The sequence below is a fragment of the Elgaria multicarinata genome, chromosome 11 (genome assembly GCF_023053635.1).
Source record: "Elgaria multicarinata webbii isolate HBS135686 ecotype San Diego chromosome 11, rElgMul1.1.pri, whole genome shotgun sequence".
NCBI classification, from domain to species: Eukaryota; Metazoa; Chordata; class Lepidosauria; order Squamata; family Anguidae; genus Elgaria; species Elgaria multicarinata.
Window position 1 is genome coordinate 44,235,279 of NC_086181.1, and position 24,311 is coordinate 44,259,589.

At 47.7% G+C, this 24,311-nt stretch overlaps 1 protein-coding gene across 1 annotated transcript in view; it reads right to left on the bottom strand.

Annotated features, from left to right (window-relative positions):
• Window positions 1–3,968: 3,968 nt before the first annotated feature.
• Window positions 3,969–24,311, bottom strand: part of TGM1 (transglutaminase 1) — a 52,719-nt gene continuing 32,376 nt past the window's right edge. The window contains exons 5-15 of the mRNA XM_063137715.1: window positions 21,363–21,481; window positions 21,138–21,245; window positions 18,395–18,569; window positions 13,973–14,111; window positions 13,747–13,850; window positions 12,386–12,474; window positions 10,950–11,103; window positions 9,253–9,534; window positions 7,949–8,109; window positions 7,504–7,640; window positions 3,969–5,312 (exon numbers count right to left, since the gene is read on the bottom strand). Of these exons, the coding sequence (XP_062993785.1) occupies window positions 4,922–5,312; window positions 7,504–7,640; window positions 7,949–8,109; window positions 9,253–9,534; window positions 10,950–11,103; window positions 12,386–12,474; window positions 13,747–13,850; window positions 13,973–14,111; window positions 18,395–18,569; window positions 21,138–21,245; window positions 21,363–21,481 (1,859 nt within the window). The 3' untranslated portion in view covers window positions 3,969–4,921. The remainder of the gene's footprint in view (window positions 5,313–7,503; window positions 7,641–7,948; window positions 8,110–9,252; window positions 9,535–10,949; window positions 11,104–12,385; window positions 12,475–13,746; window positions 13,851–13,972; window positions 14,112–18,394; window positions 18,570–21,137; window positions 21,246–21,362; window positions 21,482–24,311) is intronic.

The following is a 24,311-nucleotide window of genomic DNA, read 5'->3' on the forward strand; positions in this document are numbered from 1 at the left end:
GGTGGTCGTCCAGCTGCCTCTTGAAGGCCTCAAAGGTGGGAGAGGCCACAACCTCCCCAGATAACTGGTTCCATTGTCATACTGCTCTAAAAGTCACCCCCAATTGCTTATAACTGTAAATAATACCTACTGCAGATGTGGCGAGGGCAGTTCAGAGAGTGGCATACGACAGCCCTGCAGTGTTGTCCACTGACTATTGGAGGTAGGAGGTGGGGCCAGAGGCTGGTTTGGATTTTCAGCCCAAAATTCCCCTTACCAAACAATCCTCAGGTTGGAGCCATCCCCTTCAATTGCCCCTTCCCAGCCTAGACCCAGAGTTCTTTCGCACGCAGAAGCTCCATCCCGCACTGACAACCAGGTTGCGCTCTCTGAAAATGTTAAAACCCAAAAGTATACACAAAATAAACCCCAAGCGCCTCTGTTTACTCACTGATTAGTGTGTGAGGCAATGGATCCCAGCTACCAGAGTGGTGATAAAATCTTGGCCTTCTGCCCTGGTCTCTCCTCCCAGTCCCAGGAATGACAGAAACCAGGCACAACACTAGGGCTTCTCCTAGGTCAGCCTTCACCAACCTGGAGCTTTCCCGATGTTGTTGGGCTGCACCCCTCCCCATCATCCCTGACCGCTGGTCTGGTGGGCTGGGGCTGATGGGAGTTGGAATCTCAGCATGTGGGCTCCCACACTAGAGGCTTTCAAGAGGCAGCTGGACAACCACCTGTCAGGGATGCTTTAGGGTGGATTCCTGCATTGAGCAGGGGGTTGGACTCGATGGCCTTGTAGGCCCCTTCCAACTCTGCTATTCTATGATCATTTGGAAGGCAACAGCTTCCTCTCTACTGCTCAAGAGCCTGTGCTGAGTGAACTGCACAATGTGTGTGGCAGTTTCTCTGTGCTGTACGTGAGAGTGTGTGTGTGCAGCAGACACCTTCGGTGCCGAAAAGTTCTCACGCCCCTGAGCTAGAGGAATCAAAGAGAGCCAGAGTGGGACACTCCCCACCACAGAATGACCGTGAGTCCTTATCTTCTCTTAAGAACATAAGAAGAGCCCTGCTGGACCAGACTGAGGGTCCACCTAGTCCAGCACTCTGTTCACACAGGGGCCAACCAGCTGTCGACCAGGGACCAATAAGGCAGGACATGGGGCCACAGCAACCTCCCGCCCATGTTCCCCAGCAACTGGTGCGCACAGTCTTACTGCCTGGGATACTGGAACCGCCTCAGATACTGGAAATATGGTGCAGGTGAGATGCTTACCTGAAGAAACTTTATATAAACACATATATCTACACTGTGTTGTGGATTTCCTTATTCTATTAGCCAAACATTGACACGACACAGGTACCATTCTCAAAGCATAAATCGCCTTACTTGCAAGTCAGAGAACATGCACCGCGGTGGAGGCTCCTTCCACACCAGGAGGAAGAAAACTGCCTCTCTGCTTCAAAGACTCTGTATTTATACCACCCCATAAACAGCTTGTTATCCCTCACGACCCGCCTTTATTTCTGTCTTCGAGGGCATATGCTAGTGGTTTAAGTTTCTAGAGAGAGTAACCCTTATCTCTCTCATCAGCCATAAATTCATCGTGTCCTTCATTGCCATGGTTACGCACATCCTTCCAGCTTGTAGGAAGGGCCCCCCAACATTCCAGAGATTCTAACTACAAATCCCATCTTAGGAATTCTACAACAATTGTTGGGAACCGACACTTCATAGAATCATAGAATAGCAGAGTTGGAAGGGGCCTGCAAGGCCATCGAGTCCAACCCCCTGCTCAATGCAGGAATCCACCCTAAAGCATCCCTGACAGATGCTTGTCCAGCTGCCTCTTGAAGGACTCTAGTGTGGGAGAGCCCACAACCTCCCTAGGTAACTGATTCCATTGTCGTACTGCTCGAACAGTCAGGAAGTTTTTCCTGATGTCCAGCCGGAATCTGGCTTCCTTTAACTTGAGCCCGTTATTCCGTGTCCTGCACTCTGGGAGGATCGAGAAGAGATCCTGGCCCTCCTCTGAGTGACAACCTTTCAAGTATTTGAAGAATGCTATCATGTCTCCCCTCAATCTTCTCTTCTCCAGGCTAAATAGGCCCAGTTCTTTCAGTCTCTCTTAACGTATAACAGTAGATTAAAATCCATTAAACATATTACAATCCATTACAACTGTTTACTAAGAACATCAGAACAGCCCTGAGGCTGGCTCAGACCAAGGGTCCATCGAATCCAGCATTCTGTTCACACAGTGGCCAAGCAGTTGTCAGCCAGGAACCGACAAAGCAGGACATGAGTGCAATACCGCCCTCCTGCCCATGTTCCTCAGCAACTGGTATACACAGCTGTACTGCCTCTGATACTGGAGGCCACTGGGTTGGGGACGTCTTATCAACGTTGAGAGGCAGAGGCTTTCCCAGGTTTGGGGCAGGAATTGAAGCCGGGACCTTCTGCAAGCAAAACAAGAGCTCTTCCTCGTTATCAATTATCATTAATGTATTAGTAATGGATTGTAATGGAGCCTCATGTGGTGCAGAGTGGTAAGCGGCAGTTACTGCAGCCGAAACTCTCCCCACGGCTTGAGTTCGATCCCAGCGGAAGCTGGTTCTCAGGCAGCCGGCTCAGGTCGACTCAGCCTTCCATCCTTCCGAAGTCGGTAAAATGAGTACCCAGCTAGCTGGGGGAAAGGGAATAACGGCCGGGGAAGGCAACGGCAAACCACCCCGCTTCAAAGTCTGCCAAGAAAACGTCAGCGAAAGCAGGCGTCCCTCTAGGAGTCAGCAATGACTCAAGTGCTTGCACCAGAGGTTCCTTTCCTTTTCAATGGATTGTTATCCATTTATGTTGAGTGGAGTGAGGAACTCAAGGTTGACAGTAAGAATGTGCTTGCCAAGGAAGATGAGAGAGTAAAACCGGCAATGCAGCCTGGAACTTGTAGTGCAGCAGTGCAGGAGGTGGTGGGCTCTCCCACACTAGAGGCCTTCAAGAGGCAGCTGGACAACCATCTGTCAGGGATGCTTTAGGGTGGATTCCTGCATTGAGCAGGGGATTGGACTCCATGGCTTTGTAGGCCCCTTCCAAGTCTGCTATTCTATGATTCTATGAAATACATTTTGCACGAAGCAAAATATCCCTAAAGCAAAGGGTGAGGCACCTCCTTCAGCCCCAAGGGCCAGATGCCATTTCGGAGAAGTTCACAGGGGCTGCAAAACCAAAAATAGCCATATATTCTGGCTTCAAAGCCTTCCGGCCAGTCACTAAGCTGTAGGGGAGGCATTTTGATACTGTATTTTGTATTTGTGTTTTTAACCTGTTGGTAGTTTTATTATGCTTTTAATTTTTGTGAACCGCCCAGAGAGCTTCGGCTATTGGGCAGTATAAAAATGTAAATAAATAAATAATAAAATAATTCATCCAGTTAGAACGGGGAGGGAAACTGCATAATAGCTGGGAAACCGGCCCACGATCTGTGACTGGGGGTGGTGGAAAGGGCGTGGCCTTCCGTAGACTCCTGGAAAGGTGGGCTGGGCTCCTCCGAGGGCTGGGGTCTGTCCTGGACGTGCCTGTGGGTCTGCCCCTTTGCCCTGGCCGCGATTCAATAACCCCCACCCACCTCTAACGCACGATTCCCCGACCACCGCTCCCCTTTGTAAACTTGACCCCGGTTCAAGCCCTCGAGAAAATAAACCCACACGACGATTTAAAAAAGGCGGCTCCAGTTAAAAACCATTTATTTTCAAATAAATACCTATATCAGAGCAGAAAATAAAAATCACAGGATTTGTTCAGCTTTGGTCGTTCCCATAGTTTAAATAAAGGCAACGTGATCCATTTCATCTCACACGTGTGCGGGGTTGTCCCCTGGCTGGTTATATATATATATATATATATATATATATATATATATACCTCCTTAATGCCTCTTTTTTGGTTCCTGTCCATCAGTTTTGTTCGTTTACTTTAAAAAAAAACAGCTCAGTTTCAGTGCTCGTCAAGGAAGTTCACGGTCATTTTGTAAGTGTGTACATTTAAATGAATGAATATAGGCAAGACGGCGAAGTCCAAATCAATATATTTTACAGTGCATTAGTCTTCCTCAAGCAGTGCCCAACCCTGCCCCCCCCCCCCCGGCCCCAGTTACATTTCTCGGGGCAATTCCTTAAAAAATACCCCCTCGCTCAAGCCTATACAAATTAACCTTTCCAAATGGGAGCTAGGGAGGGAGCGAAGCTAGTGGGAAGTTTCTAGTGGGCAAAGTGGCAATTGTGCCTCCAGTATCGGTGGGAGCAAGTTTGCTCGAGTGAGGTTCAGTGTAGATTTTGAAAACGAAAGAACGTTACAGTGAGAGAAGAAGAGAGAGAGAGATCTATAAAATAATTTTACGGGGCCCCGACAGGAAGGTTTGTAAGGGTGACTTTGGAGGGTGCCGGGTGGCAAGGGTCTAACCTTCACCGCTGGAAGCGTTTTGGGAATAAAAAAAAATCTGCCAACTTGGGACCAGAGGGTGGGCTGGTGGTGAGAAATTCAGGAAGTCGGAAGGGAACAATTGCATGTGGACGGAGAGAAAGCCAAAGAGAAAACGGCTGACAGTTCCCTAAGGGGATGGATGGAGAAATTGGAGGCGTGTGAGGAGGCTGGAGTGGATAAATATAGAAGACATGGATAAGCGGAAAGACGGCATAAAACAAAGTTGCGTGGCAAAAGCAGAGATAACAAAAGAAGGGTGGAAGCAGAGAGGGTCGACAGATAGTACGGTGGTCTTTGTCGGTGGGTGGACGGACGGACAGACGGACGGAGAGATTACATGCCATAGGTAAGTTTTCGGCAACACCCCCGTCTCCACGGCTGTGGTCTCTGGCCCCTCTATTTTGCCCTCCTGGTTCTGCCGGCATTCTATGATAATTATACAGTACGTGATCGTTAAGATCTGGTTCAGACAGGTCGCCCTGTCCGCCCTGTCCTGTTCGCCGCAGGTGACCCACGGGCATTGGGGGACCCTCGGGGATCCGGATGGCGAGCTGGAGAACCGTGAGCATTTGCTGGGCTGGCGCGGCCGGTAGGCTGCCTGCCAGGAGAGGCCCGGGCGAGGGCGGGGGATGCTCGGGCAGGGACTGGCGAGTTGCGGACCCGGGCAGGAGAGCCACGAGCAGGGGCAGGGGAGGCAGACGGTCCAGGCGGGGGTCCCTGGGTCACATTGACTGTCAGCACCCCGTGGACCTGGGAGAGCTGTGGGCTGTCCATGCTGGCAACCAGCTGGCGTTGTCCTGCACGCAGCGGTGTGAAGGTCTGGCGGAGTGTCACGGTCTGGTGCGGGCCGATATTCCTGCCAAAGGAGAACAGAGAGTCAATATTCCTGGGTTGTGTTTTCAGGGGGAAGGGGAATGGGGCAGAAATGGGGGGGGGGTGGAGGTGGAGAGAAAATAACCAGGTTAATATTTCTACAAGAGGTGGCAGCCTTCCTCAACCTGGGGCGCTCCAGATGTGTTGGACTGCATCTCCCAGAATGCCCCAGCCAGCTGGCTGGGGCATTCTGGGAGTTGTAGTCCAACACACCTGGAGCGCCCCAGGTTGAGGAAGGCTGTGCTAGAGCAAGTTATGTCATACTCTAGAAGCCCTGTTCTCTAACCCCATAGGGGAGAGCCTCCTTGCTAGTGCGAGAGACCTGCGTTCTGCACATGTACAGAGGAACTCATTACTCCTCTCCAATTATTATTTAATACAACTGTTGCAAATACTTTCATCACAGAATCATAGAATCATAGAATAGCAGAGTTGGAAGGGGCCTACAAGGCCATCGAGTCCAACCCCCTGCTCAATGCAGGAATCCACCCTAAAGCATCCCTGACAGAGGGCTGTCCAGCTGCCTCTTGGAGGCCTCTAGTGTGGGAGAGCCCACCACCTCACCAGGCAACTGATTCCATTGTCATACTGCTCTAACAGCCAGGAAGTTTTTCCTGATGTCCAGCTGGAATCTGGCTTCCTTTAACTTGAGCCCGTTACTCCGTGTCCTGCACTCTGGGAGGATTGAGAAGAGATCCTGGCCCTCCTCTGTGTGACAACCTTTTAAGCATTTGAAGAGTGCTCTCATGTCTCCCCTCAATCTTCTCTTCTCCGGGCTAAACATGCCCAGTTCTTTCAGTCTCTCTTCATAGGGCTTTCATAGGTCTCTCATCATGTTATCCAGCACCGTCCTTTTATCCTCCTCCCCAACAGAAATCCAGCAAGCAAATAATATTAATATGTTGTTTTTGTCATATTTACATCCCGCTTTTTTTCTTCTTGCAAGGACCTGAAGGTGGCTAACATAATCTTCTTCCACTACATTTTAGCCTTGGGTAGATTAGGCTGAGAGTCAGTGATTGGTCCAAAATCACCCAGTGAGCTTCATGGCAGATTGAGGACTTGAACCCAGATCTCCTGAGCCCCAGTCCAACACTCTAACCACAATACCACACTGTCTCTCATATTATGCATTTAAGTGGATTCTTTTTTAATTCAGGAAGGCCTTCCACCATTAGTATTTTAATCGGTATGTGCATTTTTAAGCCCTACTAGCTGTGGTGCTTTCATTACATGTATTGCATTGTCCCTGATATTCTTTTTTAAAAAAACTGATTTTATATTTATTTATTAGCAATCTGCCTTCTTAGATGGCTTGATATTGAAGCAAATATTCTTGCCCCATTTACCTCTACCTTTGTCTCAAAGTTTAGATTGTACACTCCTTGGGGCGGAGACCCATCCTCTTGGTAAATCGCCATGCACATAAATGGCATGATAATAAATAATAATTTATTATTTACTTCCATTACTTTTACTGCTACTTTTGCAACAGTCTTACTAAGAATGTGCTCGAAGCGAAGAGGTGGAAAGGAGTCACGTTCTTCTAAAACCTGAGGGAAGAATTGTGGACTGGGCCCACATGAACACCCACGTGTGTGAGTTCATGTGTGGTGGGGATAGGGTGACCCTATGGAAAAGAGGATAGGGCCTCTAAGTATCTTTAACGGTTGTATTGAAAAAGGAATTTCTGCAGGTGTCCTTTGTATGCATGCAGCACCTGGTGAAATCCCCACTTCATCACAACCGTTAAAGCTTCAGGAGCCCTGTCCTCTTTGGTATCTGGTCAAGAGGGCAGGGCTCCTGCAGCTTTAACTGTTGTGATGAAGAGGGAATTTCACCAGGTGCTGCATGCATACAAAGGACACCTGCTGAAATTTCCTTTTCTACACAGCTGTTACAGGAACCCTGCCCTCCTTTCCATGTGGTCATGAGAACACAAGTGCCATGCTGGATCAGACCAAGGGTCCACCTAGTCCAGCACTCTAGGTCACCCTAGATGGGGATATTTTGGTGCAAACACTCCTTGCGAACCACACCCTGAGCAAGGAAACAGCACTTTGAGGGGATTCTGCCCAGAGTTCTGTGCGGCTGATGGGATTCCGGGGGGGATTAAGGAAGGGCGCGGAGCGGTCGTGGTTTGGGACGGGCCGTGTTTCCAAAGGACCACTCACCCCACGGTCATCGTATTGGGGGTGGAGAGGCCCGATCCTTCCATGTGGAAAATGGTGTTGGTCAGGGTGACAGGAAGAGGGTTCTTGAAGAGAATCTGGACTTGGGTCTCCTGTCCGACGATCGCTGGGCCCAGCAACTGAAGAAGGGGGTGGAAACGAAAAGGAAGAATGTGACGTACAAGAACGGTTTGGGAGCGCGGTGTCAAATAGATTACAAAGGCAGCCTTGAGCTGCGTCCCCCATGGACAAAGCGGTCATGCAGGCAGACTGGCCGTGTGTCCTCTTTTACAACGAGCAGTCCTCCCTTTGAAGAGCCGGCCTGTCCAATTCCAGTTTAAAGAGAAAGAACCGTAAGAACCGTCAACCCCCCCTCCCCCCACGGCAAACAACGGACTGAACAGGCAGGCCTAGGCTCAGCCCTCAAACCCTGGCCTCCGCATCTTACCGTGAGGGTGAGGTCGGGCGTGCGCAGACGGAAAGTATGCTCCTTTGCGATGACCTGCCCGGTCTCGGACACTTTGCCGGAGATGCTGAGCTTCATGGCCCCCTGGTCCACCAGGTGGGGCTTGTACTCCGCGTAGGAGATCACCATGGGAACGGCCTGGGCTGTGGGAAGGGATGGAGGGAGGCAGGTTAACATGACTTGATCCAACCGTCATGATCAGCATCCTGGGGTTGCTTTGGGCAGAGCCACACCGCCAGTCCCACACCAACCTCCATGTTATACTCAGAACAACCCTGTGAGGGAGGTTAGGCTAAATGAGTGTTTTTCCAAGCGGTTTTAATTTCATGGGGTTAAGGCCAGCAGGGACTGGCTGAGAATTAGAGACTTTAGGATGCTGCCACAAAATGGATTTTCCCCACACAGCAGGCTGTTCCCCTCCAGATGTGCATCCCATGTGCAGTCTGGGCATTTCTACATGAGGCTTTTATCCCACGCATTTAGCAAGGCTTCTGCTTCCGGATTCTTTACGGTATTAAGACTGGCTCCTTCACACGTGCTTTTCCAACCCAGAGTTTTTCTTTCTCTGCCTTTCTATATGTTTCATTATAAAATGACTAGATGGCACTGTGTTATAGCATAATTGCGCAATTACACAAGACTCTCGTTCCGCCATTTCTAAATAATACCAGGCTTTTCTCGTTGGGGAAAAAAACCCACGGTGTTAATGGTTGCAAAAGAGGGGAGAGGTCGTAGAAGATGTTGACGCCATGTAAAGGACAAGCTAACTACTGTGAGTGAGCAATCACAAGTGCAGAATAAAAGCCTGGTGTAGAAAAGCTCCCTGTCACAGGGCCATTAATGCATCCATCTCTGTTGTGCTGCAAAGCCGCGATCAGCAGCGATTCTCTGCCCCACGCAGGGTTGTCAAAATACGGTGAGCACATTTGGAATTGTGGGAGTGTTGTGGGTACTCTCACAAAATGGCTGCCACAGAGGGCTTGCCCACGCATGAAATGTCTGCTATGGTGGGCACAGCTGGTTAAAAATAATACTCATTTCCCAGAAGGCAAACTGGTGAGACTCAAGGAAACAGAAGTTATCCAAGAACTGGAATAAAAGGCAGGATCTGAGCTCCAAACCAAAAAACCACTCTTTTGAACCCAAATAAAAGATGGCGCTGGAAGGCAGCCCTTCGCGTTGAAGGGCCAAGAGAGTGGTCTATGCCCCCAGGAACCCCCAGGGTTAAGGTGTCGCAGGGTTCATGCAGTTAAGACCCCCCACGGGGGATTTCAAGACAGCCGTACCTCCGCCTGCCGGAACCTGGACTTGCCGCTGCTCCTTCTTGAAGCTGCTGCCGGTTACGCCCGTGTAGTACATGACGGCCACAAAGAGGTTGAGGGAGACATCGCGGGGCATGTTGCTCCGGTTCTTCAGGTTGACCCGCAAGGAGATGTCTTGGCCCGTGTAGGCCTCTTGGGTGTCCACTGTCACCGAGATGTCGTCTCCCCACTCCTTGTTGATGTAGATGTGGGCCTTGGTGCCGTGTTTGGCTGCAGTTTCTACCGCTTTGCGCTCGGCGTCACTTCCTGGGGGAAGACCAGAGGCAAAGAGAGAGAGAGGGTTAAAGAAGGGACAGGCCACTGCCACAGCGGACACCCAGAACTTTCCCATAGAATCAAAGAATCACAGAATTGTAGAGTTAGAAGGGGCCTATAAGGCCATCGAGTCCAACCCCCTGCTCAATGCAGGAATGCACCCTGAAGCATACCTGACAGATGGCTGTCCAGCTACCTCTTGAAGGCCTCTAGTGTGGGAGAGCCCACAACCTCCCTAGGTCACTGGTTCCATTGTCGTACTGCTCTAACTGTCAGGAAGTTTTTCCTGATGTCCAGCCGGAATCTGGCTTCCTTTAACTCGAGCCCATTATTCCGTGTCCTGCACTCTGGGAGGATCGAGAAGAGATCCTGGCCCTCCTCTGTGGGACAATCTTTCAAGTATTTGAAGAGTGCTCTCATGTCTCCCCTCAATCTTCTCTTCTCCAGGCTAAACATGCCCAGTTCTTTCAGTCTCTCTTCATAGGGCTTTGTTTCCAGACCCCTGATCATCCTGGTTGCCCTCCTCTGAACACGCTCCAGCTTGTCTGCATCCTTGCATGACCTGCTTCGAAGGGGAAACCGTTCAGGAATCTCCTCATCCTGGATTCTGTCCCAGGTTTTGAGGTCCTCTAGGCCGGCCCTACTGTTAGGCAGAGTGAGATGGGCAGCACAGGGAGCTGGTTTTGCCACAAAATGTCTTGGCCCTGAAGTTCGGCTTTATCGGGGAACTGATTCTGTTATTTTTCTGGAAATAGGCCTTTAGGACTTTAGAACCCAAGAGATAAGGTTCCAGATTCAAAAAAACGGAGCATAAGAGACAAGGTTCCAGATTAAAAAAACAACGGAGCCTAAGAGTCAAGGTTCCAGATCAAAAAAAGGGAGCCTAAGAGACAAGGTTCCAGATTAAAAAAAACAGAGCCTAAGAGAAAAGGTTCCAGATTCAAAAATACGGAGCCTAAGAGACAAGGTTCCAGATTTAAAAAAACGGAGCCTAAGAGACAAGGTTCCAGATTCAAAAAACGGAGCCTAAGAGTCCAGGTTCCAGATTCAAAAAACGGAGCCTAAGAGTCAAGGTTCCAGATTCAAAAAAACAGAGCCTAAGAGACAAGGTTCCAGATTAAAAAAAGGGAGCCCAAGAGACAAGGTTCCAGATTAAAAAAAAAACGGAGCCTAAGAGTCAAGGTTCCAGATTCAAAAAACGGAGCCTAAGAGTCCAGGTTCCAGATTCAAAAAACGGAGCCTAAGAGTCAAGGTTCCAGATTCAAAAAAACAGAGCCTAAGAGACAAGGTTCCAGATTAAAAAACCCGGAGCCCAAGAGACAAGGTTCCAGATTCCGTATGTGTGTGCCTCATGCTCCAAGCATCCTGCATAATCCACCCAGCCCCAAATCCAGCGACCATCGTACCTTCAGCATGTTTGTAAATATCGGTGATGTCGTGGCGCTTGTCGGAACCCACCGCCTTGGTACTGATGAGGTGGCCAATGGCTTTCTCCTCCACGTAGACAATCTTGAAAGACCCATCGGACTGGCGCTGCCAGTACACCTTGTCGCTGTTCACCTACGGAGAGAGCCCATTAAGTCTTGCTGCCTGTGATAAATCCTTTCGGGATGCTGTTGAGGAGGGTCTTTATTATTATTATTATTATTATTTATTTATTTATTTATTTATTTATTTATATAGCACCATCAATGTACATGGTGCTGTACAGATTACACAGTAAATAGCAAGACCCTGCCGCATAGGCTTACAATCTAATAAGTTGTAGTAAACAATAAAGAGGGAAGGAGAATGCAAACAGGCACAGGGAAGTGTAAACAGGCACCGGGTAGGGTGAAGCTAACAGTATAGAGTCAGAACAAACTCAACATTTAAAAGCTATAGGGAAAAGAAAAGTTTTTAGCTGAGTTTTAAAAGCAGTGATTGAGTTTGTAGTTCTCAAGTGTTCTGGAAGAGCGTTCCAGGCGTAAGGGGCAGCAGAAGAAAAAGGACGAAGCCGAGTAAGGGAAGTGGAGGTCCTAGGGCAGGCGAGAAGCATGGCATCAGAGGAGCGGAGAGCACGAGCGGGGCGATAGTGTGAGATGAGAGAGGAGAGATAGGCAGGAGCTAGACCGTGAAGAGCTTTGAAGGTCAGCAGGAGAAGTTTATATTGGATTCTGGAGTGAATTGGAAGCCAATGAAGAGATTTCAGAAGTGGAGTGACATGGTCAGAGCGGCGGGCCAAGAAGATGATCTTAGCGGCTCAGTTGAGCTTTGGATGGTTGGAAGAGTCCATCCATTGGTAAAAATGGAAAGCTGCCTTTGGTCCCAGTTCAGTATGGGAGCCCAGTGGCATAGCTTTGTCCCTTGGCATCTCTAGGGCTCCACCCCATTTCTCCTGACCACCAATCGCTTGGTTGTTCCCTGACTTCTGCTCATCCCCCCCAATTCTAAACATCTGGAATGCTTCTTCTCTTTAGTTACCAACAGTAAGTGCTTTAAGATAAAACATGCAGGCAATTTTGGTATTTTGGTCCCACCGCTGGAATGGGCCCTCTGAGACCTTCTCCGAATTCAATGCAGCCCTCAGACTGAATGGTTCAACACCCCTGCACTATATACTACTCCTCATCGTAAACCTGACTGGGGACCCAATTCAATTTGAGACCAGAAATGCCAACAGGGACTGTGGTGGCGTGTGACCCTAGACGTTTTCTATCTCAGTGGCTGGAACAACGTCTGCTTTCCCAAGGGAGCTGTCCCAAGTCCTGAAAACTCAGAGCAGAGTTAACAGAAGCAGTAGTGGCTAGAGGGCCCTATTCCGGTAACGTTACCATGCGCAAAACCATTTGGAAGTAAGTACCTCAGCAAAACAGAAGGAGGCGTCGTATTTCATGTAGACCAGCCCATTCTTGATGGCCTCTACGGAGCAGGGCCCACAGCAGAAGATGCCTGTTGGGGAAAGCAGGGAAGGATTGAGACGGAGAGGAGGAGGAGAAAGAGGGAACACTGCATCAGACTCCATTACACCAGCTTTTCCTAGCCTGGTGCCTTCCAGATACGTTGGACTACATCTCCCTTTGTCCTCAGCCAGCTCAGCCAATGGCTGGGAATGATGGGAGTTGCAATCCAACACTTCTGGAGGGCGCCAGGTTGGGGAAGACTGCCATATACCATTTGGGGAATGAACAACAGCATTCCCACGTCTGATCCAGCAGAGCTCTTTGTATGAGCAGTTCGGACTTACGAGCTATTGCTTAGAACAAGGACCCAAGCCAGAGTCTTCAGCTTTGTAGGGCCAAATGGAATTGTATTGGCTCCTGAAGTCACCTGACTCAGTAGCTGCAGTACCACCCCCAGCCATCTGCAGTGCTGGTGCTGCAGCGAAGGGCCCAACCATCCCTTCTATGCGCAAACTGCCACAATGGTGTGAGGCCCAGCAGCTGGCTTGAAACTATTGAGGCCTCACACTCTTCTTTCACCCTCACTATCCCTAACATGGAGCATTGCATAGGACAGGGGTGTTGGGCCCCTTCCACGCCCCCCTGCTACCCCTGATCATTTTGTGATTACGTTGCTTTTGCGCCTTTTCTTATTCTATAAAAGTTGAAATGCCTCTCCTAAGCCTCTTTGGCTTTCAAGACCTGCCCCTTTGGCATTTGGCCACTCCCACAAGCGGAATACAGGCCCCGAGAAGTTTCCCAGAACTGAATTCTGTTGGGAATACTGCAACCTCCTCTCCAAGTTACAGGAAGGGGCAGCGTTGCAGTTAGTTCATGGGAACATGGGCATCACTAGCCTTTGCAGCTCTATAGCTTACAGTGTGGTTTCCTGTGCTATGCTCCTCCCTTTCCTTTCCCCTTTCTCTCTCTCTAGCCTTCTCACTGCTAGGAGCAGTTGCGTTGCTCTCTCTTTCTCTTTCTCTTCCCCGCTGGTGTTATAGAACCGAAAGAAATGGAATGCTGTACCTGCATTTTTATGCAAGAAATTGTGAGTAAACCATTTTACGTTTCCTTCACTAAGGAAGGGCGTGGTCTCCTCTCTTTTTTTTTTAAGTCTTGTGAGCGTGCGGGACTGGTAAACGCTCATTCTGTTAAGCCTTTTGTTTTTCTCTCTGCTAACTGCCTTTCTAGCAGGAGGCATAGTATGAAATAATTCCCATCAAATCTGGCCCCCAGGCTGAAAAACGTTCCACACCCCTGGTCCAGGGCACCCCTGACTTACCACTGCTGGACTCCTGCGGAGTAGCGTCCACCACCTGCCATCCGTCATACCCTGAAGGCAGATCAGGCCGTGTCATCCAGCAGTCGTTCCAGACGTGGAAATTCCTGCATCGGAACGGGGAAGGAAGGATGTTTGGTTTGACGGCAGCAAAACCCAGCTCCAGTTACCCCTAGTCCCTACACATGGGACTCCCCGCTAGAAGCAGGTGGCGGCATCATTCCCTCACCAGACAGAGTCCGCGTTTAGGTTCTCTATCGGCTTCATGTTCTCATCGAAGTAGATGTCCATCGTGAGACTGACGTCTGTGTCGTGCGCCGAGTTGTAGTTGGTGACGGTCCGCGTGGGAATGCCCAGGCACCGCAACACTGGAGGGAAGAGAAGGGAAAGGGGTGGGTGGGTGGAGAGGCCCAGCAGAAAGGCACCGCTTCATTTTTAATACTGCGCCATCTCCAGAACCGCCTGCAGTTCCCCCCAGCTTTGCATCACGTGTAGGGTGACCATATGACCGGATTTGCCTGGGTTTCTGATGACAAATCCGGGAGGGGGAGGGGAAATCTGCATTCCCCTCCTCAAAGAGCAGCTCTAATGGGAATTAACTAAAATGCTTAGAAATCTGTCATTTTTTAAGATAAAGTCATGAAACTTGGCACGATGGTAGCTCTTAGGGAGGGCTTTATTCATACCAAATTTGAAACAGATCCATTCATCCATTGATTTTTTAGGAATTTTTTAAAAATTGAGGTTTTAAAATTATTTTTAAAATTGTCATTTTTAAAGATAAAGAGATGAAAGTTGGCACCATGATAGCTTTTAGGTAGAGCTTTAGCGATAACAAATTTGAAACAGTTCTGTTCATCCATTGATTTTTAGGAATTTTTTTAAAATTTGAGGATTTAATTTTTTTAAAAAATGTTATTTTTAAAGATAAAGAGATGAAACTTGGCACCATGATTGCTCTTAACAAGGACTTTAGCTATGCCAAGTTTGAAACAGATCTGTCCAACCATTGAGTTTTAGGATTTTTTTTTAAAGTTTGAGGTTTTAAAATAATTTTTTAAAAATAATTTTAACATGGCGACCATGTTGTCCTCCTTTTTGGTTTCCAAAATATGGTCACCCTAGTCACGTGCAGGTTTGAAACATATTATTATTATTATTATTATTATTTATTTATATAGCACCATCAATGTACATGGTGCTGTACAGAGTAAAACAGTAAATAGCAAGACCCTGCCGCATAGGCTTACAATCTAATAAAATCATAGTAAAACAATAAGGAGGGGAAGAGAATGCAAACAGGTACAGGGTAGGGTAAGCAGGCACTGGGTAGGGAAAAACTAACAGTAGAAAGTAACAGTAGAAGTCTGCACAACATCAGACTTATACTTTGGTCTTGCTTGTCTGAGCCCAGGGCAGGTGGCTGCATTGGACCACGCTAGAGAGGAGCTGGGAGCAAAATAGCACCTGTGGTATTTTTAGGAAGTGTTTCCTTGGATGCTCATAATGGCCCGGTTTGCATGTAATGAGAAGGTGCGACTGGTGAATTTTCCTGAGGTTTTTTTCATTGTGGCAGCCGCCGTTTTCAATATTTGGGGCACAGCGGGGCGGGGGCATAGTTTCTCATTAGGGCTGTTCACACAACACGCTAACCCACAGTCAGTGTGGGGTGTTGTTGAATTGTGGATTGTTCGTTGACCTGTGGGTTAGCGTGTTGTTTGAACACAGGGTGTTTTCTGCAGGTTGGGTTATCATGCAGTGTGAACGCAGCCAGGGTGGCTTGTTAACCATCCTGAATAACCCAGCAATGAACCATGGGTTCTCGAGATGGCTTGTTCGAGAAAAGTAGGCTACACTGCATGTTTAACAAGCCACCCTGTGAAATATTTTTTTGGGTTCAGACAACGGTTCAACCACCACCACCACTCAAACACTGATAGCTTCATCACACCAGGGTTATCCTGTGCAATCACTGTGACTTGCGTGCAAAGGACTCAGAAGTTTTCCAGTTTATAATCTGCTTTAACTGTGGAGTACTGCCATGCATCCTGCGTTAATTGTGCTATAAAGCCAAAAGACCCGACCTATTTTAATACCTCTTTAGGAGCGAATCTTTTGTTGTTCTCCGCGCGGCCACTGGGGGCGCAGGAGGAGGATTTGATATGTTTAAAGTACAAATTAAACAAATGCTTACGTCTGCGTAAGTTTTAAAGATAAAGACATCAAAATTGGCACACTAATAGATATTAAGGAGGGCTTTAAGCATACCAAATTTGAATCGGATTGGGTTCATCTGTTGCTTTTTTATGATTTTTGACATTTCTCCCCCTTAATTAATTAATTAATTCATTTCATTTCTATACCACCCAATAGCCGAAGCGCTCTGGGCGGTTCACAAAAATTAAAATCATGAAGAGCATAATAAAACAACCAACAATTTAAAAACACAAATACAAAATACAATATAAAAAGCACAACCAGGATAAAACCACACAGCAAAAATGGATATACTGCAGGTTAAAATATGAGATTAAAACAGCAGAGTTTAAATTTAAGTTAAATTAAGTGTTAAAATACTGAGAAAACCCTTAAAAACCCTGCCTACACTGTACTGCTTTCGTCGCCAGCTGAAGACCTTTTTATTCACTCAGTATTTTAACACTTAATTTTAATTTAAATTTAAATTTTACTGTTTTAACTCTGTATTTTAATCTTATATCAACTTTGCTGTGTGGTTTTATCCTGGTTGCACTTTTTATACTGCATTTCGTAATTGTGTTTTAACCTGTTGGGTGTTTTATTGTGGTTTTAATTTTTGTGAACCGCCCAGAGAGCTTCGGCTATTGGGTGGTATAAAAATGTAATAAATAAATAAATAAATAAATAAATAAAATAAATAAACCCTTTCCTCGTATGCAACAGTGTTACGCTGTGGGGATAATTTGAGGGAAACGGGTACATGGGATGAAGCCCTGAATGTGGGTTAGCGTCTTGCGTGAACTTTCAGTGTGAACCCAGAGAGGGCGAGTTGTTGGGGTGCGTGACAAATCATCCACAACCCAATAACAGCCCATTGGTATTAACATTCAAAGCCCTAAACGGCTTAGGGCCAGGTTATTTGAAGGAACGCCTCCTCCCATATGTGCCTGCCCGGACCTTAAGATCATCTACAGGGGCCCTTCTCCGTGAGCCCCTGCCAAAGGAAGTGAGGCAGGTGGCTACTAGGAGCAGGGCCTTCTCCATTGTGGCACCCCGGCTGTGGAACGAGCTCCCCAGAGAGGTTTCGCTTGGCGCCTACATTGTTTTCCTTTCGTTGCCAGCTGAAGACCTTTTTATTTTCTCAGTATTTTAACACCTAATTTAACTTACATTTAAACTCTGCTGTTTTAATTTCGTATTTTAACCTATATCAATTTTTGTTGTGTGGTTTTATCCTGGTCGTGCTTTTTATATTGTATTTTGTATCTGTGTTTTTAGACTGTTGGTTGTTTTCTTATGCTCTTCATGGTTTTAATTTTTGTGAACCGCCCAGAGAGCTTCGGCTATTGGGCGGTATAGAAATGTAATTAAGAAATCAATCAATTTATTACCCTCCTCTCCCTCTGGATCGAGGCGGGGTACAACACAAATACAAACGCCATAAAATACATATAACTAATTAAAACATTTAAAACTAATACATTATTAAAAGCAGCACATTATTAAAAAGGCTGCTTTTATAATGTATTATAAAAACGAATGCTTTATTAAAATAACAGCCAGCCAGACATCTTAAAATTCGACTGGGTAGGCCTGCCGGAATAGATCAGTCTTTATTGCTTTTTTATATTGAGAAAGACTATTGAGTTGGCCGATCTCTCCCAGCAGGCCATTCCACAATCTGAGAGCTTCGGCTATTGGGCAGTATAGAAATGGAATAAATAAATAAATAAATAAATAAATAAATAGGTTCTGGGTGGCTTATCATTTATCCCAACAACCCACCCTTGACGAATCACATGTAATGAGAAACTGTAGCAGTGGAAGTGTGGAACAGCAACCTGTCACCCATGGGTGCTGCACCCCACTGTGGCTGCGATAATCATGTGAACCACATATCTGCGTGTGACTAGGTGGAATAGGATCTCTTCCCTCTGTCTCTGATTCACTTCAGCCCTTTCCCCCCGTATTTTACTAATCTTTCTTCTTTCTTTCTTAAATTTATATACCAGCGAACCAGCAAATGCCCTTGTGGCGATTTGGGATCTTAAACACATGTGCGCACACCCACCCACCCAATCAAAACAAGAAATAAAATAATGAAAAGTATCAAAACATTAAAAATACTAAAGAGCGAGATGTAAAGATGAAATGCTTGCTGGAAGAGGAAGGGCTTAACCTAGTGTCTAAATGTTTACAGTGAAGACCCCAGGCGGAACTCTCTGGGAAGGGAATTCTACAGATCGGGGGGCGGGGTCACCACAGAGAAGGCTCTTTCCTTTGCAACATTGTGGGGCCCCTAGAAGAGGCTCTGAAGATGATCTTAGCCTTCGGGCAGGAAAATTTAAGAGAAGGCGCACCTTCAAATAGACTGGTCCTAAGCAGTTTCTTCCTCCCTTTCTTCCCCTCCCCACGGACCACTCCATTTCTCCTCCCCACAAATGGCAGCTACCTGTGGTCACGACTCCAGCAAACACCCAGCACTGCCCGTAGAGGACAGGGTAGCCTGATTTGTAATACTTCAGGAGGATGTCCCGGCTTCCCACCCATGCCGAAGGGTTGGTGCCTCGGGAATAGTCGCCCGTCCAACACCCGACGAGCACCCCATTGTCATCTAGGGAGTTCACCTGAGGGAGAGAATGAATCAACACCATTAGCAATCGCCGTGACAGCCCCAAGGTAGATACCAAGGAACATTCCCGTGATGATGAAAGCTTTCATTTCACCAGGAAGCATTGTTAGTAGAGAAGACGATCAGGGAAGACGATCAGGGAACACATTAAAAAAAAAAAGAAAGAAAGCCTATCAGGGACAAATACCCTCTTACTCAATATGGAAAGAAGGCTGCTGCAATCAAAGGGTGGCGCACTGAAAGCAAACCATGCCGAGGCAGGTCACCTGTTACTACATAGCTTCATGTCCTTCCGATCTATGGAACTTGGTGCCACAGAAGTGTTGCAAGCAGCAATAGCCTAGCTGGCTGAGCTAGTCCTACAAGGACAGGTTCTTCTTCAAGATCCGTATCCATCAGCTCACACTGGAAAATTTGTATCAAACAAGGGATTTTAAGGCTGTAATCCGAGGCAAACTTTCTTGTAGATAATATGCCCCACTGAACTCAATTGAATTTATTTTTGTATTTTATAATGTTTTGTATTCTATGTTGTTCCCTGCCTCGATCCAGGAGGAGAGGCAGGTGATAAATAATGTGATGATGATGATGATGATGATGATGATGATGAAACAAACAAACAAAAAAACAGCCCCAAGAGAATGAATAAGAGGCAAGAATGAAAGAATTAAAAAGCAAAGAATCATAGAATCATAGAATAGCAGAGTTGGAAGGGGCCTACAAGGCCATCGAGTCCAACCTTTGCTCACTCTCCTTTATTGATTCCTCGCTCTCCTTTATTCCTCATATTGAGGCAGTAGCTAAATCCTGTCGCTTTTTCCTTTATAATATTGCCAGGATTCGATCATTTCTGCCTGTCTCTGCTGCCAAGACGCTTGTTCATGCACTGGTTATTTCTCGGTTGGACTACTGCAACCTTCTTCTCTCTGGCCTTCCTTCTTCTCACATCAGTCCGTTGGTTTCTGTCCACCACTCTGCCGCTAAGATCATCTTCTTGGCTCGCCGCTCTGACCATGTTACTCCACTTCTGAAATCTCTTCATTGGCTTCCAATTCACTTCAGAATCCAATATAAACTTCTCCTGTTGACCTTCAAAGCTTTTCACGGTCTAGCTCCGCCCTATCTCTCCTCTCTCATCTCAAACTATTGCCCCGCTCGTGCTCTTCGCTCCTCTGATGCCATGTTTCTCGCCTGCCCAAGGGTCTCTACTTCCCTTGCTCGACTTCGTCCATTCTCTTCTGCTGCCCCTTACGCCTGGAACGCTCTCCCAGAACATTTGAGATCTACAACTTCAATCACAGCTTTTAAAGCTCAGCTAAAAACTTTTCTTTTTCCTAAAGCTTTTAAAACTTGATGTTGCTCGGACTTTAGACTGTTAGTTATACTGTTATACTGTTAGTTTTACCCTACCCTGTGCCTGTTTACCCTACCCAGTGCCTGTTTGCATTCTCTTCCCCTCCTTATTGCTTTACTATGATTTTATTAGAATGTAAGCCTATGCAGCAGGGTCTTGCTATTTACTGTTTTACTCTGTACAGCACCATGTGCATTGATGGTGCTATATAAATAAATAAATAAATAAATAAATAAATAAATAAATAATAATAATAATAATAACCCCCTGCTCAATGCAGGAATCCACTCTAAAGCATCCCTGACAGATGGTTGTCCAGCTGCCTCTTGAAGGCCTCTAGTGTGGGAGAGCCCACAACCTCCCTAGGGAATTGATTCCATTGTTGTACTGCTCTAACAGTCAGGACGTTTTTCCTGATGTCCAGCTGGAATCTGGCTTCCTTTAACTTGAGCCCGTTATTCCGTGTCCTGCACTCTGGGAGGATCGAGAAGAGATCCTGGCCCTCCTCTTTGTGACAACCTTTTCAATATTTGAAGAGTGCTATCATGTCTCCCCTCAATCTCCTCTTCTCCAGGCTAAACATGCCCAGTTCTTTCAGTCTCTCTTCATAGGGCTTTGTTTCCAGACCCCTGATCATCCTGGTTGCCCTCCTCTGAACACGCTCCAGCTTGTCTGCGTCCTTCTTGAATTGTGGAGCCCAGAACTGGACGCAATACTCTAGATGAGGCCTAACAAGGGCCGAATAGAGAGGAACCAGTACCTCACGTGATTTGGAATGATTGGAAACAGCTGGTTGTTTTGTGATCAAAGCAGAACATCCTAACACCTGCACACATGTCTTTCGTGGCTAACCATATAATGTAAATGAAATTATTCCTATTTTTGCCCTTTTAGGCCACCCCCAAGGTCTGCCGTCTGAGATGGAGAACGGCCTAGATTGCCAAATCAATGTAGCGTCGGATCTGAACTGGGCGTGACTCGGGTACGAATCCTTCCTCAGCTCACTGAATGGTCTCACGCCAGCCCCACGCCGTCTCTTAGCTTACAACTACCTCACAGGGTTGTTGTGAGAATAAGAACGGGATTCTAGTAGAAGATTAAAAAAGAAGAGCGCGGGTGGGGGGAAGCAGAAAGTTGTGTAGAACAAGGAGATGAGGATGGGACGGTTTCAGAGGATGGAATGGAATGGCACGCAGGCCGTGAGCTCACCATGGCAGAGATAACGCGGGAGACCATGATTGGGTCTCCGCGACTTGCATGAGGCATCCCGCGACGGTCCAACATGTACAGACAGGCATCGAGGATTCCTTGGTCAAACTGTGGGGAGAAGAGAAAGTTGGTCACCGGATCTAGGATCTCTCTCTCTCTCTCTCTCTCTCTCTCTCTCACACATACACACACACCCCTCCTCCCGAAAAGCCACAGACTACTTACTTGAGCATAATTCCACGTTCGCTCCCCAATCTGGCTTTCAGTGCCATAGTAGATCCTCCCAGACTCATTCAGCACATATTCCTCCAGCCAATCGCTTTGCTTCATGTAAACGGGATCCCCTGAGCATGAAAGAGCAAAGTGGAGTTTAGGACGGGCGTGACAATTCTGAAGCGCCAACGTTAAAAAGTGTTTTTAAGAAAGAATCCTGGACAGGGCAAAATTCATCAACTCATCAGTAACTGGATATCCTGTCCAGCTTTTAAAAAATTGTGATTTTTTTTTAGTTGTGCTGTTTTATTTGAGTGTGAAGGAGTTGTAGTTTTCTTCTTGTTAATATCGTGCGATTTTATCTTGTTATATGGCTTTGTATGTCCAACGGTGAGAAATTTTGTTAAAGGATGGTGTGGTTTTTTTTTTAAAAAAACATCCCTATAAAAATATGACAGTTTGAAAACATCAATTCAGATGTTCTACATTTTTAATAGATGGATAAGAAGCAGAAATTCAAGAGATTATTCCTTCCTAACATTTATTTATTTCTTCCTAATATTTATTTCTTCCTAACATTTATTTATCTATCAACTCAATTGTATTTTTTATTTCGCTTTCCATCACAAAACTTGGGGCAACTTTCATGGCGTCCTCCTCACGCGTTTTATCCTCACAACAACCCTGTGAGGTGGATTAGTAGGAGCACAGACGAGTGCTCCAGAAAGACCTTGTGAGTTTCCAAGGCTAAGAGGTGACATGAACCCAGATCTCCCCTGGCGTAAGACTGACAACTAACCTGTCACACTGGCCTGATGGATTTTCATACCAGAAAAAGCTTCACCTGTTGAATTCCTGTCAGTCATGCAAGTTTTAAGACCGAGGATCCTGGTCCACCCCACCAAAAATAGGCAGCCATTGACAAGGGGTTTGCAAATAAAGAGAGGGGGGAGAAAGTCCTAATACCAGTCACAGAATCGCAAGGGAATAGCCAGAGCAAAATGTCATCCAAGCTTAAATTAAGACCAGACTCTTTGCAACGAACACCCAGGTCCTTGCCCAGCCATGAAGCTCGTTGGTCTAGATCAGGGTGGGTGAATGGTCAAAATCCAGGTATTTGGGCTTCTAACTCCCAGAAGCCCCTGCCAGCATGGCCAAAGGTCAGGAATGCTGGGGGTTGACGTCCAAAACATCAGGAGATCTACTTCCTGTCTACTCCTGGTTTAGATTGTGTCCATGGGGCATGCATAGAGTACATTTTCTCTTTTTCTCCCGTCCCTTATCCAGAGCACTCCTTAAACAGCCTGTTTGTTTGCCTTTCTGAACTCGCTTCTGCATGCTGAGCCAAGAGATTTTGTTTTCTTTGGTGCTCTACACCGCATATTCCGTGCGAGATAAAAGGTTTCCTCTCCCCACCCAATCGCTTCCTCCTCTTTCCTCCGCCTGTTGGAGTTCAGGAAGGAAAACAGGGACGGGGGCGTGGGACAGCGATACGAGACCCCCTAGGAGGGGCTGTCTTGGCAAGGTTGCTCCCCATGGCCTCACCTCCTGCTCCAGAGCTGGGAAAACACGACCCTCCCATCCAAAGAAGTCCGCTCCGACCCTCACTGCCCAAACACCTGCAGCTTGGCACCCAGGGACCTCACCATAATCAACACTTCCAATGCCAGATCTGAAGTGACTCAAGTTCACCTCTGGTTTTGATATAGGGAAGAGCTGTTTGGCGTTCAGTTTTATCTAGTCTCTGCCTTACGAGAGTTTTGTGAGATCTAAAACAGAACCAGGGATGTAGGGGTAGCGGTGGGAAACCAGGCCTCCTGTTCTTCCCCCATGTTCTGCATCCATCTAGGGCTCAGTCCAGCCAGACTTAACCCCGACTAAGTCCAGTTGGTTTTAAGTGCCCGCTTACAGCTTTCCCTTTGAAACCAAGGGGCCTTGGTTGTTTTCAACAATAACGTCAGGCACAAATAAACTTGCACGCAGGGCCGGGGCCAGACTATTTTGCGCCCTAGGCAGGTGAGCTGCTTTCACCCCCAGCGTACCTGGGCACGGGGTGCCATCTCGCCCACCCAGCTGAAGCGAAGCCAGGATGCTGGGGTGGGTGGTGGGTGGGTGGCAGCTTTGGAACGGTGCGCCCTGGCCAGAAGCTGCTCTGGGAGAGCGACTTCCAGGCGCGCTGTTCCGAAGCCGCCCCCCCACCCCAGTGTTCTGGCTTCGCTTCGGCTGGGTGCCCACCCAGCTGAAGCGAAGTCAGGGCACTGGGGTGGGGGTGGGGGGCAGTGGGGGCTTCACTTCGGCTGGGTGGGCGCCCAGCCGAAGCGAAGCCAGGACACTGGGGTGGGGGGGCTGGCGGGCGAGCGGCTTCGGAATGGTGAGCCCGGCCGGAAGCCGCTCTGGGAGAGCAACTTCTGGGCGTGGCGTTCCGAAGCCGCCCGCCCCCCTACGCCAACCAGCCGAAGTGAAGCCAGGACGCTGGAGTGGGCGTGCATGCGTGGTTTCGCTTTGGCTGGGTGGGTGCCCAGCTGAAGCGAAGCCAGGACGCTGGGGCGGGCTGGTGGCTTCGGAACGGCATGCCCGGAAGCCACCCTCTCAGAGCCGCTGTGGGAGAGCGGCTTCCGAGTGCGGCGTTCGGCGCCCCCCCCCCACCTTGGCGCTCTATGGAAGCACCAGCCCTGCTTGCACACAAGTTAATCTCAATCCAATCATTTCGATAACAGCTCTCTGTCTTCACTCTTAGACGCATGTCTGCATCTTACAAGAAGAGGCATTCCCTCGTGGGCGAGGGAAATCAAGGACGCCTCTTCTAACGTGACACCCATCTTCTGAGGGCTGACGAAGAACTTGCATTAGAAATAGGTTTTAGAAATTCAACGTACTGCTTTTTAGGAGATCCGCTGCTTCTTGTTTTTGAAATGGGCTAGATCGCGGACTAAAATTGCTGCCCTAAAATCCACGTTCAGG